Source organism: Rana temporaria, chromosome 8 (genome assembly GCF_905171775.1).
Source record: "Rana temporaria chromosome 8, aRanTem1.1, whole genome shotgun sequence".
NCBI classification, from domain to species: Eukaryota; Metazoa; Chordata; class Amphibia; order Anura; family Ranidae; genus Rana; species Rana temporaria.
In genome coordinates, this window is record NC_053496.1 from 14,483,717 (window position 1) to 14,502,186 (window position 18,470).

General features: G+C 43.4%; 1 protein-coding gene across 1 annotated transcript in view; it reads right to left on the reverse strand.

The window, feature by feature from the left end:
* The window catches only part of LOC120946692 (C-type lectin domain family 2 member F-like), a 35,003-nt gene extending 28,117 nt beyond the window's left edge, over positions 1-6,886 (reverse strand). Inside the window, exons 1-2 of the mRNA XM_040361320.1 lie at positions 6,711-6,886; positions 3,704-3,763 (exon numbers count right to left, since the gene is read on the reverse strand). Coding sequence (XP_040217254.1) covers positions 3,704-3,763; positions 6,711-6,735 — 85 coding nt within the window. The 5' untranslated portion in view covers positions 6,736-6,886. The remainder of the gene's footprint in view (positions 1-3,703; positions 3,764-6,710) is intronic.
* Positions 6,887-18,470: the final 11,584 nt, after the last annotated feature.

Genomic DNA, 18,470 nt, shown 5'->3' on the forward strand with positions numbered 1-18,470 from the left:
AACACTGATCGCTATAAAAATGCCAATGGTCCCAAAAATGTGTCAAAAGTGTCCGAAGTGTCCGCCATAATGTCGCAGTACCGAAAAAAAAAAATGCTGATCGCCGCCATTACTAGTAAAAAAAAAAATATTAATAAAAATGCCATAAATCCCCTATTTTGTAAACGCTATAACTTTTGCGCAAACCAATCAATAAACGCTTATTGCGATTTTTTTTTACGAAAAATATGTAGAAGAATACGTATCGGCCTAAACTGAGGAAATTTTTTTTATATATATATTTTTGGGGGATATTTATTATAGCAAAAAGTAAAAAATATCATTTTTTTTCCAAAATTGTCGCTCTATTTTTATTTATAGCGCAAAAACTAAAAACCGCAGAGGTGATCAAATACCACTAAAAGAAAGCTCTATTTGTGGGGAAAAAAGGACGCCAATTTTGTTTGGGAGCCACGTCGCACGACCGCGCAATTGTCAGTTAAAGCGACGCAGTGCCGAATCCCAAAAAGTGCTCTGGTCTTTGACGAGCAATATGGTCCGGGGGTTAAGTGGTTAAGGAATGTTGCTATTTCATTTGAATTAATTGAATTGTTAATAACAGGCTGCGATGGCCATTCGACTCCAAACCTTGTTGTGTTTTTTTTATGTAGACAAGGGAGGTTTTTATGCCAAACCTGCCACCAGATGCAGTGCTGCTGTAACTCCTTCTGCATGAGCCACATGCATAGAAGGAAAGGAGTGGAGTCAATATCTGGAGAGTAAAGATTACACCAGTCCCTGCTGCTTACTGCTGGGTGCCGGAGGAGGAGGTTCAGAGGTGGGTGGGGACAGCAGTGCTGCCCTAGGTGCAGGCCTCGCTCCCGGCCTCCCTGTCTAAGAGTAAATGGTCACTGGTTGCAAGATGCCAGGCAGAGCCGACCCTAGCAACCAGTTCCGGAAATGTAGTTAGTAGGGGGTGGCTGTGTCCTCCATTTCATTCCAGGACACTGTATTGTCCCGGACTGAAGGAGCCTGGGACCCAGGACAGACATGTCAATTGCAGGACAGTCCCGGGCAATCCGGGACATGTGGGCACCCTAACGGCGCAGATTCTCGTCAGGAAAAAAAATTGTTTTTTCCTGACGAGATTCCTGGCAAGAATCTCTTGATGGCCGAGTGTACAGACACACCATTCAAAAGAACCGCCATTCTTTTGAATGGCACGAACGCGGTGACGTCAGCGGCTACGACGAGCATGCGCTTGTCACATTCGATGCCGGCGCCGCCATCTTGCTTCACACTACCTATGCCTTGGAAGCTACCGCGCAAGCGTCAAAGTCATTTCAAGCATGCGCGGGTTTCCAAGGAGAGGTACAGTAAGTATACACACTCGAGTTTCTCGGCAGGAAAACACTGCTGAGAATCTCACGACAAGAAAATAGAGGTTCTCTATTTTTCTTGTCTAGATTCTGGACAGTTTTCTTGACAAGAAACCTCAAAGTCTCATACACATGCTCAGTATACTCGGCAGTTTTCTTGCTGGTTCTTGCCGAGAAAACCGTGCGTGTGTACGAGGGTTCAGTCTAATTTCTGGTCCCAAGTAAACCGCCATAATAACATTCTTCCATTATTGCAGGACCTCAGAAAATTATGTAAAGAGACTGCAGCCACCTGAATAAATGCAGTAGATAAAAGGACAGGCAAGGTTAACATTGGACTTTTCTCAAGTTGTGAAAGTTTAGTGTACTTTTAAATACTGACATAAAAGTCCATCCCATCCATATCTACAGTAATACATACCTCCCAACTATCTGAGATGGAAATTAGGGACACCTATTAGCAAACGTATGTAGGCATAGGACACACCCCCTGCCACGCCCCCTTAACTGGTTCCCGACCGGCTCCTTTACATATACATCGGCAGAATGGCACGGCTGGGCAAAGAAACATATCTATACATCACTTTGAAATTGACGTGACCGTGCCTGTGGGACCCGCAGGCTCAATGTCCGCAGGTGTCCTGCAATTGGGTCCCAGAGGTGCAGAACGAGTAGAGGTAAGTGTAAACAATGCATCTCCCCATTCTTCCTAAGTGACACTGTCACTGATCTCTCTCATCGGGAGCAGTGATCAGTGTCATGTCACTTGTAGCCACGCCCCCCCACAGTTAGAATTACTCCCTAGGACACACTTAACCCCTTCCTCGCCCCCTAGTGTTTAACCCCTTCCCTGCCAGTGTCATTTACACAGTAATCAGTGCATTTTTATAGCACCGATCGCTGCATTAATGACAATGGTCCCAAAATAGAGTCAAAAGTGTCCGCCATAATGTCGCAGTCATGATAAAAATCGCAGATCGCCGCCATTACTAGTAAAAAAAATGAAGAATGAAAAATGCCATAAAACTATCCCTTATTTTGTAGACGCTATAATTTTTGTGAAAACCAATATACGCAAATTGCATTTTTTTGTTGTTTATTTTTTTTACCAAAAATATGTAGAAGAATACGTATCGTCCCAAATTGAGAAAGAAAATTGTTTTTTTATATATATATATATATATATATATTTTTTTTTTTGGTGGGGGGGGGATATTTATTATAGCAAAAAGTAAAAATATTGCATTTTTTTCAAAATTGTCGCTCTTTTTTGGTTTATAACGCAAAAAATAAAAACCGCAGAGGTGACCAAATACCACCAAAATAAAGCTCTATTTGTGGGGAAAAAAATACGTCAATTTGTTTGGGAGCCACGTCTCACCACCGTGCAATTGTCAGTTAAAGCAATGCAGTGCCAAATCGCTAAAAAAAAGCTCTGGTCTTTGGCCGGCTAAATGGTCCGGGGCTTAAAATGGAAGTCAACCCTCTGGGTGAAGTTACACCTAAAGGTAAGCCTAGATTAAGGCTTACTTGTAGGTGTTTGCAATATCTCCTAAACCTACACAGTTTAGGAGACATTTGCCAAAAATAAAGCACTGATGTCTACGGCGCATGCGCACTGAGAATTCCGTTTTTATGAATGGCTAATGCCAGCTTTGACGGCTCCCGCGCGCATGCGCAGAGTGACGTCTTCGCCAATCCGTCGGCGATACCCGGAAGTAGCCTTCCGGAGAGATGTCTGCCGCCGGAGGGGGAGACGAGGACGGCTTCGGGGGCTTCGATCTAAGCTAAGTAATTCATAATGAGCTAGTATGCTAGTCATACAAGCTCATTATGCCTTTGTCTTGCAGGTTTAGCTGGTTAAAAGAAGAATTGCGGGGGGAAAAAAAAAGATTGGTTAAACCCACAAGTGCTTTTTTACCACTACTATTCCTTATATTGGCTTTTGGAATTTACAGCTGCAGCCATTTAGAAATTGGAGGGACTTTGTTCCAAATCAGGGACAGTTCGGAGATATGGTAAGTAATGTATAATAGCAAGAAAACCCAAATAGGTGTTCTGATAGGATGCAGTTTTCATGGTTATGTGAACTAAAACATAAAAATTTCACATATGCCAGTTTGGACTAGTAATAACCCTTTTTTCTCTCAACTCTTTGGTCACTATAAAGCCTTTAGGGCTGATTTATACAATAAACATTTGAATGTAAAATATCAAATGCTGTCAATGGAAATAGTGGGAAAGTTCAAACAAAGCCAACCCAAGCTGTAAAACATCCAGCATAACAACAGCCATATATAGCTCAGTTCAGACACAACATTTATACATACATGTCTTTATCATACCTTGTTTATCATTGTATGCAGCCTTTTCAGGGTCTCCTTTTGTGAGCGGGGTTGAAATTTCTGTACAGAGAGAGAAAAAATATATATATATATATATAAAGTCCCTAAATGATCAAATGCAAAGCACTTTTCTGATATACATTCTTAGAACAGTAATAGATCAATAGAGTTTAGGAGCAGCAAATCAAGTACACAACTACACTATATGGCCAAATGTTTGTGGTCACCCCTCCAAATAATGGAGTTCAGGAGTTTCCAGTGAAGGGTTCTGTTAAAGTCATTGTAAAGTCTATTTTTTTTTTAATATCAAAACATGGTATACTTACCTGATCTGTTGCAGTGGATTTGCACAGAGCAGCCTGTATCCTCCTCTTATCGGGTCCCTCTTTGCTGCTCCTGGCCCCTCCCTCCTGTCGAGTGCCCCCACAGCAAGCCGCTTGCTATGAGGGCACCCGAGCTGAGCTGCAGCTCTGCGTGTCCATTCAAACAAGGAGCTGCCATTCAGCCCCACCCCCTCTCTCCTGATTGGGTAACTGGATTTGATTGACAGCAGCGGTAACCAATGGTGCCCAGATGGCCGATATGCAAAGGGGTTGAAGGGAAGCTTCAGAATGGCAAAGATGCTTTTATTACAAATTACGTGAGCAGACTGCAGTTCCTTCATTTCTCTGTTTCTGTTTTAACTGCTTGCCGACCAGCCGCCGCAGTTATACGGCGGCAGGTCGGCTCTGCTGGGCGAGAGCACGTAGCTATACGTCACCTCGCCCAGCAGCCAATAGGGGCACGCATTGCCGCCGGAGGCGCGCACCCCCCCGCTCGCCCCCGACTCCCGTGGGTGTGCCCGGCGGGCGCGATCGCCGCCGGGCACCCACGATCGTTCGTTACAGAGCGGGGACCGGGAGCGGTGTGTGTAAACACATAGCTCCCGGTCCTGTCAGGGGAGAAATGCCTGACCGTCTGTTCATACAATGTATGAACAGCGATCAGTCATTTCCCCTAGTGAGTCCACCCCCCCCCCCACAGTAAGAACACACCCAGGGAACATACTTATCCCCTTCCCCGCCCCCTAGTGTTAACCCCTTCCCTGCCACTGGTATTTTTATAGTTATCAATGCATTTTTATAACACTGATCGCTATAAAAATGCCAATGGTCCCAAAAATGTGTCAAAAGTGTCCGAAGTGTCCGCCATAATGTCGCAGTACCGAAAAAAAAAATTGCTGATCGCCGCCATTACTAGTAAAAAAAAAAATATTAATAAAAATGCCATAAATCCCCTATTTTGTAAACGCTATAACTTTTGCGCAAACCAATCAATAAACGCTTATTGCGATTTTTTTTTACGAAAAATATGTAGAAGAATACGTATCGGCCTAAACTGAGGAAATTTTTTTTATATATATATATTTTTGGGGGATATTTATTATAGCAAAAAGTAAAAAATATCATTTTTTTTCCAAAATTGTCGCTCTATTTTTATTTATAGCGCAAAAACTAAAAACCGCAGAGGTGATCAAATACCACTAAAAGAAAGCTCTATTTGTGGAGAAAAAAGGACGCCAATTTTGTTTGGGAGCCATGTCGCACGACCGCGCAATTGTCAGTTAAAGCGACGCAGTGCCGAATCCCAAAAAGTGCTCTGGTCTTTGACGAGCAATATGGTCCGGGGGTTAAGTGGTTAAGGAATGTTGCTATTTCATTTGAATTAATTGAATTGTTAATAACAGGCTGCGATGGCCATTCGACTCCAAACCTTGTTGTGTTTTTTTTATGTAGACAAGGGAGGTTTTTTGGGGGGGGGATTTTTACAGGGTTCCAGCAAAAAATAGTAAATTCAGTACTCCAAAGATATAAAATAACAAAAGTTTTATTGCTAAAGACAGAACATTGTTACAAATTGTGTGCATAGGTACAGTCAAACATCTAGAGTTCAAAACAGATGGAAAGATTTCACTCAACAATAGCATTGGAGTGATTCTCCCGACATGTTTCGCCACTTGGGGCTTCCTCGGGGGATGTTTTTAGAGACACTCAGATGTAAACCATATGCTGATCTTAAAAGTTATGGCTTGATGTTGAGTCAGACAAAAGTATCGTCAATGAGTAGCACACATAGGGAAATACCAAACGAATTCCCAAGAGAGTTGTTCGGCTGAAATATCAGTAGACAACAATTATAGATAGACCAAGGGTGCCTGAATTATAGACAAAAGTCTGGTGAGGAAGATGTCACGTATAAATAGCGCGTATATAAGGATTTATCAGCGTAGCTGCCCTTGGTGTATCCAGCCAGTGTTTCTTTATTGTATAGTTTAGTTGGGGGGGGGGGTGTTCTATTAGACTTGGGTCATGGTTGGAGGTCATCAACCCTGTCCTGCAGGGCCCACTAACAGGCCAGGTTTTATGTATTACCATGGGGAGATGCAGTCTAGAATACTGCAATCACTGAGGAGCAAATGATATCACCTGTGATGTATTTCAGTTATCTTGCAAACCTGGCCTGTTAGTGGGCCCTGCAGGACAGGGTTGATGACCATAATCTACTTGTCAAGTAACTGTCACATAAAAAACAAAATAAATGTAGAATATGAAAAAAAAAGACCAATCAGTGACTGAAAGGGGTTGTAAAGGAACATCCTCACTTCCCGTTCTTCTGTCTGTAACTCCACACAGTGATGCAAGGTTTTCTCCCTGGTGTGGAGTGTCGTGCTCGCCCCCCTCCCTTGAACTACAGGAGAGTCAGGATGCTCTCTACGTTGCAGATAGAGAAAGGAGCTGTGTGTTAGTGGGCGTCCTGACTCTCCTGTAGTCCAAGGGAGGGGGGCGAGCACGACACTCCACACCAGGTAGAAAGCCTCGCATTACTGTGTGGAGTTACAGACAGAAGAACAGGAAGTGAGGATTTCTCAGAAGAAATAAGGACATTTAAAAGCAAAATGGAAGGATGAGGTAAGTGAAGGAGGACTGCACTAAGGTAAAGGAAGCTATTTAGGGGAAAAATATTGTACCTTTACAACCCCTAGAAGTCTTCATCCTCTTGCAGAGCTATACCGGCTGAATAACGGTCAGCAATCACATCTCTCCGGTGTGTTGGATGTCTGTGTCCCAGCAGCTATGTAATGGCTAGCAGATGAAACCGCAGTGCAAAGTGGGGTCCATGGGCATCAAATGCACCAGGGAGATTACTAAATGTAATCATTCTTCTTTTACAGGTTGGCTGGGGTTTTTTTTTTTTTTTTTGGAGGGGGGAGGGGCAGAGTCACTTCAATTAATAAAAATAAATGATCTCTGCCTTTATGTTTTTTTCCCCTAGAATCCTATCCACATCATTGTACGGTGCTTTCCATTGTATGTCACAGCAACCCTAAGGCACCCCTTTGGTATTTATGTTCCTCATAATGAAACTGCTTATCATCATAGGCGCTGACTCCACATACCAGATAAACTTGTTTTTTTCCATACCCACAAGTACAAATAGAACACTGAAAGCAGAACTTTTTTTTTTTTTTTATAAACCCACACACTCTTAGGCCTGGTTCACACCTATGCATTTGTTGTGCTTTTTGCAGCTTTGCACTGCGGTCCATTAAACATGGTTTCCTATGAAACACGTTCTGTAAAGCAAATATGCAAAATGCAAACAGTACTAAGAATGCCATAGGCGTGAATCCGGCCTTGGGCTGGGTTGGTTAACACCTATAGTAATAAGCAGCGCTACCCTGACCAACCTACATCTAAATATTATGCATCACTAAATAAAAAAAAAGTGCTGGTGCCAATTTATATGTGACTTCAATAGTCAAAAAGTGTGCAATTGACATATCCTACCATAAAGTTCTGCAATCTGCAATAAAGTGCATACAGAACAAATACAACATAAAGTGCTATCATTTCATATAGCATCCCATCAACAACTGTTAAAAGTAAAAACAATAAAAAATAAATAAAAATAAAATAATAAAATAAAATAGTCCGTATTGGTATCCAATCAAAAAAGTCCCATGTTGTGTTAATTTATGTGTGGTGCTTCTTTTTGAGAAGCACCTCTGGTGAAGAATATACCCTGTTTTGTGTTTTGATTTTTTTTTTACTTATTTTTTTTGCCAATTTGTTGTTGGGCATATTTAAAAAAACACACAATCAGTGTAAAATTGCAACAAAAAACACGATACATGCTTTTTTGCAGCTTCTCCATTGAAGTCTATTAAACCACAAATGCTCAATTTTGCATTTCAAAATAAAAGTCCCTATGTATCAGTTACCGATCAATGTTGATCAAATGCCTAACATGTATGTGCCTCTTATTTACTACATCTCAATAAACTTGGTTTTGAAGTTAAAAAATAAAAATAAAAGTCCCTGACCCTTTCCAAAAACGCAGCGGCTGAAAAAAGCGTAGATGTGAATGTGTCCCATAGGAAACCATGGTAAATGGGACTGTAGTGTGTTTCTACAAAAAGCACCAAAACATGCATAGGTGTGAACCAGGCCTCAAGGGCTCTTTCACACTCATACATTTTCCTGTGTTTTTGCCTTGCAAGAGGAATCTAGGATGGAAAAGGACCTGGGGGTCCTAGTAGATGATAGGTTCAGCAATGCCAATGTGCTGAAAGGAAAGCAAACAGAATATCGGCATTAAAAGGGGATTAATTCCAGAGATAAAACAATAATTCTCCTGCTCTACAAGACTCTGGTCCGGCCGCACCTGGAATATGCCGTCCAGTTCTGGGCACCAGTGCTCAGGAAGGATGTACTGGAAATGGAGCGAGTACAAAGAAGGACAACAAAGCTAATAAAGGGTCTGGAGGATATTAGTTATGAGGAAAGGTTGTGAGCGCTGAACTTATTCTCTCTGGAGAAGAGACGCTTGAGAGGGGATATGATTACAACTTACTAATACCGTACTGGTGACCCCACAATAGGGAGAAAAGTTTTCCACAAAAGGGAATAAAAATATATATATATATATAATCACACACATAGGATGGACTTGATGGACTTGTGTTTTTTTACCTTTTACGATAATGGTGGTCTCTACGGCGAATTCGCGGCAACATCACCGTTATCGGTGGCGGGAGAGGCCTGCCCCTCCCACCGCTCTCCCGATCCCTCCGCCACTTATCGGAGCCGTCGGTAGCGGCAGAGGCGATCAATATCCTCTCTCATGCTGGGTATGGAGACGAGTGAGGGGAAGATGGCCCCCACCCGTCTACATACCATAGCAGGGCGGGAGTGACATCTTTTGGACCTCAGATCTCATATTTAAGAGGTCCTGTCATGGTTGTTTTCTACTACAAGGGATGTTTACATTCCTTGTAATAGGAATAAAAGTGACCCAATTATTATTTTTAAAACTGTGTAAAAATAAAAAATAAATTAAGTAAAATAAATAACAATAAAAAAAAATTTCTTTAAAGTGTCCCTTCCCGACGAGCTCGCGTGCAGAAGTGAATGCATACGTTTGAGGCGCCCGCATATGAAAACGGGTGTTTAAACCACACATTTGAGGCATTGCAGAAAATCGTTAGAGCGAGAGGAATAATTCTAGCCCTAGACCTCCTCTGTAACTCAAAACATGCAACCTGCAGAAATTTTTAAACGTCGCCTATGGGGATTTTTAAGGGTAAAAGTTTGTCGCCATTCCACGGGCGGGCGCAATTTTGAAGCGTGACATGTTGGGTATCAATTTACTCCGCGTAACATTATCTTTCACAATATAAAAACAATTGGGCTAACTTTACTGTCATCTGATTTTTTTTAATTAAAAAAAGTGTATTTTTTCCAAAAAAAGTGCGATTGCTGCGCAAATACGGTGTGACATAAAGTATTGCAATGACCGCCATTTTATTCTCTAGGGTGTTAAAAAAATGTATAATGTTCGGGGGTTCTAAGTAATTTTCTAGCAAAAAAAATGTTTTTAACTTGTAAACAACACATCTGAAAAGGAGGCTCGGTCCTTAAGTGGTTAAAGTAATGCAGTACCATATCGCAAAAAATGGGCTGGTTATTAAGGGGGGGTAAATCTTCCGGAGGTCAAGTGGATTATTACTGCTGGTATAAATATTGACCTCTGCCTTTATGTTATTGCCTCAGAATCTTACACACACCATTGCAAAGTGCTTCAGATTGGTTCTCACAGCAACCCTAAGGCACCCCTTCGGTTTCTCATTTCCTCATACTGTGGCTGCATAGATATGATTACATGAACTTTAAAACACACAGTGTTGATAAAAGCTTACCAGAAGGAAACATGTTTGAACAAAAACAACACTGAAAGCAGAACAGTTATTTCCAAATACCAGATTAACCGTCATTTGTGCTTACATGATGTGTGGGAAATTCTCCTCATGAGTATCTGGAGATTCATTGAAGATACATAGCTGACCCATGAGACGACAACATGACTCAGTCTCAAAATGATTTTAAACCAACTTCAACCATTTGAAGTAGGCAAAAAAAATAAAAATAAAAACATAATACAAAATACCTTACCTCTTCATATCCACACCTGGCCTTAGGAAATCTAGTTTCCTGGCATGGACCTAAAGTGTAATGGGACCTGGCTGGCCATAGAGTTGCCACCTCATCCCTTTAAACCCGAAACGCATATGAATTACACAGGTTCTGAGGCTAATTTAATGCAGATAAGGCACCAAGTGAGTTTAAAGAGTTAGGCTCCTTTCACGCTGAGGAGTTTTTCAGGCAGTTTAGCTCTAAAAAAAGCGCCTAAATACCGCCTGAAAAACTCCTGCTGGGGGGAGAGAAAAAAATCTCCTGCAAGCAGCATCTTTGGAGCAGTGAGATGAGCAGTGTGTATACCGCTCCTTCCCATTGGGACACCGCGGTAATACCGCCGGCAATGTGCCTCTGCAGAGGCACATTGCCAGGGGTATTAACCGTTTTTCGGCCGCTAGCGGGGGTTAATACTGCACCACCATGGGCATCCGCTCCATAGGGCAACGGGGGTCGTTTGCCCCCCCCTGGAATCGCCAGGGAGAGCCAGGAGCAGGCGCTGTTTTATATCATTTACCAGGCCTGTGCTTTGTTTGTTCCAACATCTGTTGCCACAGGTAACACTAGACTATTTTCTGATGTGTTTTTAGCAAGTCTGGAAACGCAGAGCAAACACAACACAGAGTTGTAGCCTACGGCATAGTTTCAAGTTGTCCCTTATTTAGAGTGCCTGTCCCTCTTCTGGAATTAAATCCATTTGTCCCTCATTCCAAAAGGTTCCTCTTTTAGACCTGAAATAAATATACTGTCAATATAGTGTAGTGTTTCAGTCAAGGGAAAGGGGTGTTGTGTAATGTAAAGTGGTTCAGAGGTGCAGGGTGCTGTGAAATGTAAAGGGGTCCAGAGGTGCAGGGTGCTGTGTAATGTAGAGGTCCAGTGGTGCAGGGTGCTGTGAAATGTAAAGGGGTCCAGAGGTGCAGGGTGCTGTGTAATGTAGAGGTCCAGTGGTGCAGGGTGCTGTGTAATGTAGAGGTCCAGTGGTGCAGGGTGCTGTGTAATATAAAGGGGGCCAGTGGTGCAGGGTGCTGTGTAATGTAAAGGGGTCCAGTGATGCAGGGTGCTGTGTAATGTAAAGGGGTCCAGTGATGCAGGGTGCTGTGTAATGTAAAGGGGGCCAGTGATGCAGGGTGCTGTGTAATGTAAAGGGGCCCAGAGGTGCAGTTGTGGAGAGGGGGTACACAGTAGTGACAAAGAGATATTGAAAGATGAAGGGGCACAGTGGGGTGTTTTTACATTTTAACTTGTGGGGGGGGGGGCGCTTTTAACCCCCACTAGCGGTCGAAGAAAGGGTAAGATGCGACTGTGTATTGCCCCTGCCGAAGCGCGCCCCCCCCTGAAAAAATTCCAGCGGACGCCCATGTGCACCACTACCGGCCGAATTCCGCAGCAATTCTGACGGCATAGCGCCGCTATTTTTAGTGCCTCTATATCGCCACTGCATGTCTTGCCCCAGTTTGAAAGGGGCCTAAGAGATAAGGCACCAGTCTGCTCACATAATTTGTAATAAAAAACATCTGTGCCATTCTGAAGCTTCCCTCCAACTACTGTGCATATTATTTTATATATACTGTGATTCTGTACTTGCCCAATATGCTGCAGAAATCTTCCTTCACTGAGTCTGGCTGCAGCCATTTTAACTGTGGGCAGCTGAAGCTGCTGCCTGTTCACTTCCTGGATTTACACAGACACACACCTCCAGCTCTGCAGTCCTGCAGCTTTCATTGGCCCTCGTATGACTCATCCCCCTCACTTCCTGGCAAACGCTCACAAGAGTGAGAGAGAGAGAGAGAGAGAGATGTACATGATGTCATAAGTCTAGGCTAATGACCAGACAAGAAACAGGAAGTGGGCTGTATAAGGTACCGTATATACTCGAGTATAAGCCAAGTTTTTCAGCACATTTTTTGGTGCTGAAAATGTCCCTCTCGGCTTATACTTGAGTCACCTTTTTGCGCCTGATCTCCCGGACTCCCGGGGAGATAGTACCGGCCGGTAAGTCCCCTGGACCCCAACCTTGGCACACATGTAGCCCATGTTCTCCTTTACAAGTGTGCAAAGTTTTCTGTCTGGGGGACCTATGGCCCGGGAGCACTGATTTTTCAAACCCGGGCACCCTTTCTATAGACTCCCATGTTAAACATAAGTCTAGTCATGGGCACTGTGAGGCATGCACATGGACACAGTGAGGCATGTAGATGGACACCCTAGACTTATACTCGAGTCAATACGTTTTTGCTTTAATTACCACCTTCATCAGCCGCAGAACCTGTGCAATTATTATGTGTTAGGGTTTTACACAATGCTTAGTACACAAGTACGGGATTCCCAGCGGTAAAAAGTCCGCCGTGAATCCCGAGGGGAAAACCAAGAACTTGCTCGGTAAGTTTTTCCGCCTACACACGAGAGGTTTTCCCGACAGGAAAACTGCGATAGAGCTTTGGTCGGGAATCCCAGCCGCGTGTATGCTCCATCACAGTTTTACACATAGGAAAAGTGCCGGGAAAAAGACCGCCGGGAATCCCGGTGGAAAAAAAAGAGCTGGCTCTCTTTTTTTTCCATCAATTTTCCTGAATGGAAAACTGCGATGGAGCATAGACTTGGCTGGAATTCCCAGCCAAAAGCTCTCATGGCAGTTTTCCATTCAGGAAAACCGGTCGTATGTGCAAGGCATTAGAGAGCTTCCTCCGTACATTTACTGCAGCGGGGCGGTCTCTCTGGGCAAAATCACGTACCTTGACGTGATTTTGCCCTTCCTGGTCTGGGGCGCGTGTCCAATCACAGCGGGATCCAATCAGCGGGTCCGGAGGACCTGGTGTTCGCCTTGACCCGCCGATCCTTCCCGAGGCAGACAGAACCGCAGTCTGCCTATGTAAACAAGATCGCTATTCTGTGACAGAACTCAGAGATCCTGGGCCGGATTCAGATAGAGATACAATGCACGCTGGGAAAAATCGCGGACGGCGCATGCGCTGTTGGATCAGCGCGGAGACGCGCCTGATTTAAATTGTAGACGCCCCCTAGCCGCGGAATTTAAATTCCGCCAGGGTATTTACGATACCCCGCTGCAAGTTTTGAGGTAAGTGCTTTCTGAATTAAGCACTAGCCTCAAAAACTTGCGCCGGCGGATCGTAAATCAGATCCGCTAACCTATCTGAATCTAGCCCCCTGTGTTTCTGCTAAGCAGGAACACAAATCTCTATCTTGCAGTACAAGCACCTCTCACACAGTTAAAAACGCACTCCCTAGGAACACGTTTAACCCTTTGATCGCCCCTGATGTTAACCCTTTCCCTGCCACTGTCAATAGTACAGTGACGGTGCATATTATTTAGCACTGATCACTGTATTAGTGTCACTGGTCCCCAAAAAAAAGTTTCAAAAGTGTCACTAATGCCGCGTACACACGATCGGAATTTCCGACAACAAAACTGTGGATTTTTTTCCGACGGATGTTGTCTCAAACTTGTCTTGCATACACACGGTCGCACAAATGTTGCTCGGAAATTCCGAACGCCAAGAACGCGGTGACGTACAACACTGCGATGAGCAGAGAAAAAGGAATTACAATGATTCCGAGCATGCGTCAAATTGATTCCGAGCGTGCGTAGAATTTTTGTGCGTCGAAATTGCATACAGACGATCGGAATTGCCAACAAGAACATTTGTTGTCGGAAAAATTGAGAACCTGCTCTCAAACATTTGTTGTCGTGAATTCCGACAGCAAATGTCCAATGGAGCCTACACACAGTCGAAATATCCGACCAAAACCTCACATCGAACATTTGTTGTCGGAAAATCCAATCGTGTGTACGCGGCATTAGTGTCCGATTTGTCCGCCGCAATATCACAGCAGTGTGATGATGACCAGAGCTGGGTGCAGTAAACTGGTATGTGAGGTATGAAGACTCACAGGGCTCTATGATCCAAGAAAAGAGGGATGGTGGCACTAGGTAAGGTCCGGTCCCAGCCATCCTTGCCTCTGATTACTCGTCTCTGGAGTTAGGAAGGACAGCTGCCCGGGAAAACTCCAAGTTACAACATGGTAGTGCTGAGGGCATGGGGGCAGGCCTGTTGCTACAAGGCAGGCAAACCAAGCAATTGTTTGGGGCCCCGAGCTGGCCTGGGGCCCCAAAAAGGGCCCCTGTCATGCTCCCAATATGCTGCAGCCGCCTGAGCGCTCTATAGAGAGCCTGCAGCACTGCTGCCTTGAGTTGTCACTTCCCCTTCTCTGTAGTGTGGCCGAGCTCCTCTTCCTACCTCCTGTCAGTCCGGACTCTGGCTGGAATTCAGTTTCCTGTTCCTGGCCGGACTGACAGGAAGTGCACACTGAGTGCTTACTTCCTTTCAGTCCGGCCGGGAACAGGAAACTGAATCTCCTGCCACACGGTATGGACCCGGTAGGGGGCGTAAAAAGAACATAGGGAGGGGGGAGTAAAAAGAACATGGGGAGGCTTTGCGTGCGTGCGTGTGGGGGGGTTGGTGGGGCCTCCATGTCCATTTTGCTTGGGGCCCCCAAATTCCTTCAAACGGCCCTGCATGGGGGTTGGGGGCACACCGAGGGATCGGAATGGCAGGGGGAGGAGGTCAGATAGTGGAACAGTTAAAAACCAATGGGAAAGAGAGGAGGAGAAGTCGGCTGTGTTGCAGGAGGCTCCAAAGTGGAATTGGTTACAGCGATAAGGCAGCACAGCCGGCCCTCCTCCTTGTCAGGTGCCCGGGTCCCCTTGTTGAACTGATAGGGCCCAAGCCCAGTACAGGAGGGCCAGCTGTACCTCCTTATCAGTGGCCCTGGGTGACAGCACAACACTAATATGTAAACAGGCACCATAGGACACTATGGGAATCATTTTGTGGAACATTATAATGTTGAGAGAGAACTGCTTCAAAAAAGCTCAGTTGTGAACCAGACCTAAAATAGTCTTTGCTGAAAACAATATCACTAAAGAGCAATAACAAAATACTATACGAAAGAGGAATTTACAAGATTTTTTTATGTCCTGGGAAACTTCTTGAGTAATGGGTCACATGCCTATAAAAACTACCCACATGAATAGTCATGAGACAACAACTAAACTAATGCCGCGTACACGCGGTCAGAATTTCCGACAAGAAAAGTTTGATGTGATCTTTTGGTCGGAAATTCCGACCGTGTGTAGGCTCCATCTGACTTTTTCTGTCAGAATTTCCTACAGCAAAAGAACCTGAGAGCAGGTTCTCAATTCCGATCGTCTGATGGCAATTCTGACGCACAAAAAAACACGCATGCTCAGAAGCATTGAACTTTGAATTTTTCTCAGCTCATCGTAGTGTTGTACGTCACCGCGTTTTTGACGGTCGGAATTTTGTGTGACCGTGTGTATGCAACACAAGTTTGAGTCAACATTCCGTCGGAAAAAAATCCACGGTTTTCTTGTTGGAATTTCTGATCGTGTGTTCGCGGCATAAGTCTCAAAATTCCTTTAACCCCTTGCCACCCAGGCCAATTCTGACATTTCTCTCCTACATGTAAAAATCATAATTTTTTTTCTAGAAAATTACATAGAACTCCCAAACATTATATATGTTTTTATAGCAGAGACCCTAGGGAATTCAATGGCGGTCGTTGCAATTTTTCAAACGCCTTTTTTTGGGGGGAAAAAATGTTTTGTGCTAAAAATGTAACGTTAGCCCAATTTTTTTATATTATGTTAAAGATGAAGTTATGAAGTAAATAGATGCCTAACATGTCACTCTTCAAAATTGCGCACACTCGTGGAATGGCGCCAAACTTTGGTACTTAAAAATCTCCATAGGCAACGCTTTAAATTTTTTACTTTTTACGAGTTACAGAGGAGGTCTAGGGCTAGGATTATTGCTCTTGCGCTAATGTTCGCGGTGATACCTCACATGTGTGGTTTAAACATATTTTCATATGTGGGCGGGAAAAGGGCCGCTTAAAAAAAAATATATATATTGTTAATTTAACGACTTCCATACCAGGCACTTTCCCCCCTTCCTGCCCAGGCCAATTTTCAGCTTTCCGCACTGTCGCACTTTGAATGACAATTTCGCGGTCATGCTACACTGTACCCAAACACGTTTTTTATATCATTTTGTTCCCACAAATAGAGCTTTCTTTTGGTGGTATTTGATCACCTCTGCGATTTTTATTTTTTGCGCAACAACTAAAAAAAGACCGAAAATTTTGAAAAAAAAATATTTTTTATTTTTTCTGTTATTTTTTTTTGTGAATAAGTATGTTTTCTTCTTCGATTACGGACACCGGTGAGGCGGCACTGATGGGCACCGGTGAGGCGGCACTGATAGGCGGCGCTGGTATGTGGCACTGATGGGCACACATAGGAGACACTGATGGGTGCTTATGGGTGGCACAGATGGACACTGAGGGGTGTCACTGATGGACACTGAGGGGTGGCACTGAGGGCATTGCTGGGCATCACTTGCTTATCCCAGTGCCCATGTTGCCAGTCAGTGCCCATTTGTGGGCACTGATTGGCATCTCTCATTTTTTTGTTTTTTACTGCCCCCTTCCCTGGTGGTCCAGTGTGGGCTTTCCCTGGTGGCCCAGTGTGGCGATCCGAGGGGGGGCTGCACTGATAAACAATCAGCACGAACCCCCCCTGTCAGGGGAGCCGACGATCAGCTCTCCTCTACTCGCGTCTGTCAGACGCGAGTGAGGAAGAGCCATCAACGGCTCTTCCTGTTTACATCGTGATCAGCCGTGATTGGACACGGCTGATCACGTGGTAAAGAGCCTCCACCGTAGGCTCTTTACCTCTTTACAGTGAAATACGGAGGTCAATAGATATGTGCATTCCCGTTCGTACGAATGTTATTTTCGTACGAAAATGTTCCTTTTCGTACCCGCAGAATAATGTGTACATACGAAAAAATTAAAGCACCAAAATACGAAAACGACAGGGTTACGAATGAGCCGCATAACGAACAACCGCAAATACGAACGAACGATCCGACGAAAATACGACAAAACGAAAACGGCAAAAGAACTAAAATGATATATTGTTTGAATCCTTGTTCTGTTCGTATTTTGATTTTCAGTCGTATGTTCATTGTTCATATGACATCTAACAAAAGATTTTCATTCTGTATTTTGTTTGAATCCTTTTTCCGTTTGTATGTTCATACGACATCTTATAACAAAAGATTTGTATTCCGTATTCTGAATTCCTTTTTTCTGTTCGTAATTTGGTTTCAAAATACAGAATACAAATCTTTTGTTATAAGATGTCATTTTCGTTTTTTTGAATGGGCAGTGAGTGTAGTTAGTTAGTGAAGCAGCTTCTCTTTTGTGCTGAGTACAGTAGTACAGTAAAGCCAAATAAACTTTTCTGTGGATTTTCGTCTGAAGGGAGAGATCAGTTGGACAGACTTTTGAACCTGGAACCCAAAAATGGTTTTCTGATGGAATTTAAAAATGAACGAACGTTCGGTAAAACGATCGTTTTTATGTTTGTTGTTAAAGTTTGACCAAGTGTATGGGGCTTAACAATAGTTAATATGGATGAGCGTGTTGAAAGTGCCACGAATCCCGCAATATATTTACGAAAGTACAAAACGACGAAAATTCACGAAAATTATTGTCTAACAAGTAACGAACATGAATTAAACAGAATAACGAACCATCCCGCATGTACGAAAATAAAAACGGTAACCAAAATACGAAACGATCGGAATACGAAAAAATCGCGTCGTAAAAAGGAAACGGGAACGAACACGAAAACGGGCGTCTTATGAAAAACAAACGGAAACGAACCTACGGAACGATACGAAATGGAACAAAAAAAAACGAAGGCCGAGGCAGCTGAGAAGCCTGAAATAAAAAAAATAAAAATAAAAAACAATCTCCGCTTCCCATTTGGCACTATATCAACAAACTATCATTTTTTAGTTATTGTTTTCCTGAAATTGTTAGCCCCTTTGGCCCTTGCCTGAGATAATGACATATCCGTATGGGCAATTTTATTATATCTTTAAAAAAAAATTCAAATTTTCAGTTAAATAAAAAAAAATATTGGCAATTGCATCAAGTTTTTGCATTTTTATTTTGTTTGTTGTCATTTCATAGCACAAAGTGTTTGGGGTATAGGCATATGTACAAACCTATGCAGGCTATATGCACACGTGGTGTAAATGTGTACATGGAGAATGGCCACCACAGTTAAAAAAAGACAAAAATATGCTAAGAGACAAAAGATAACAAAACAGCAATAGAGATGTTTGAAGAATTTTAATAAA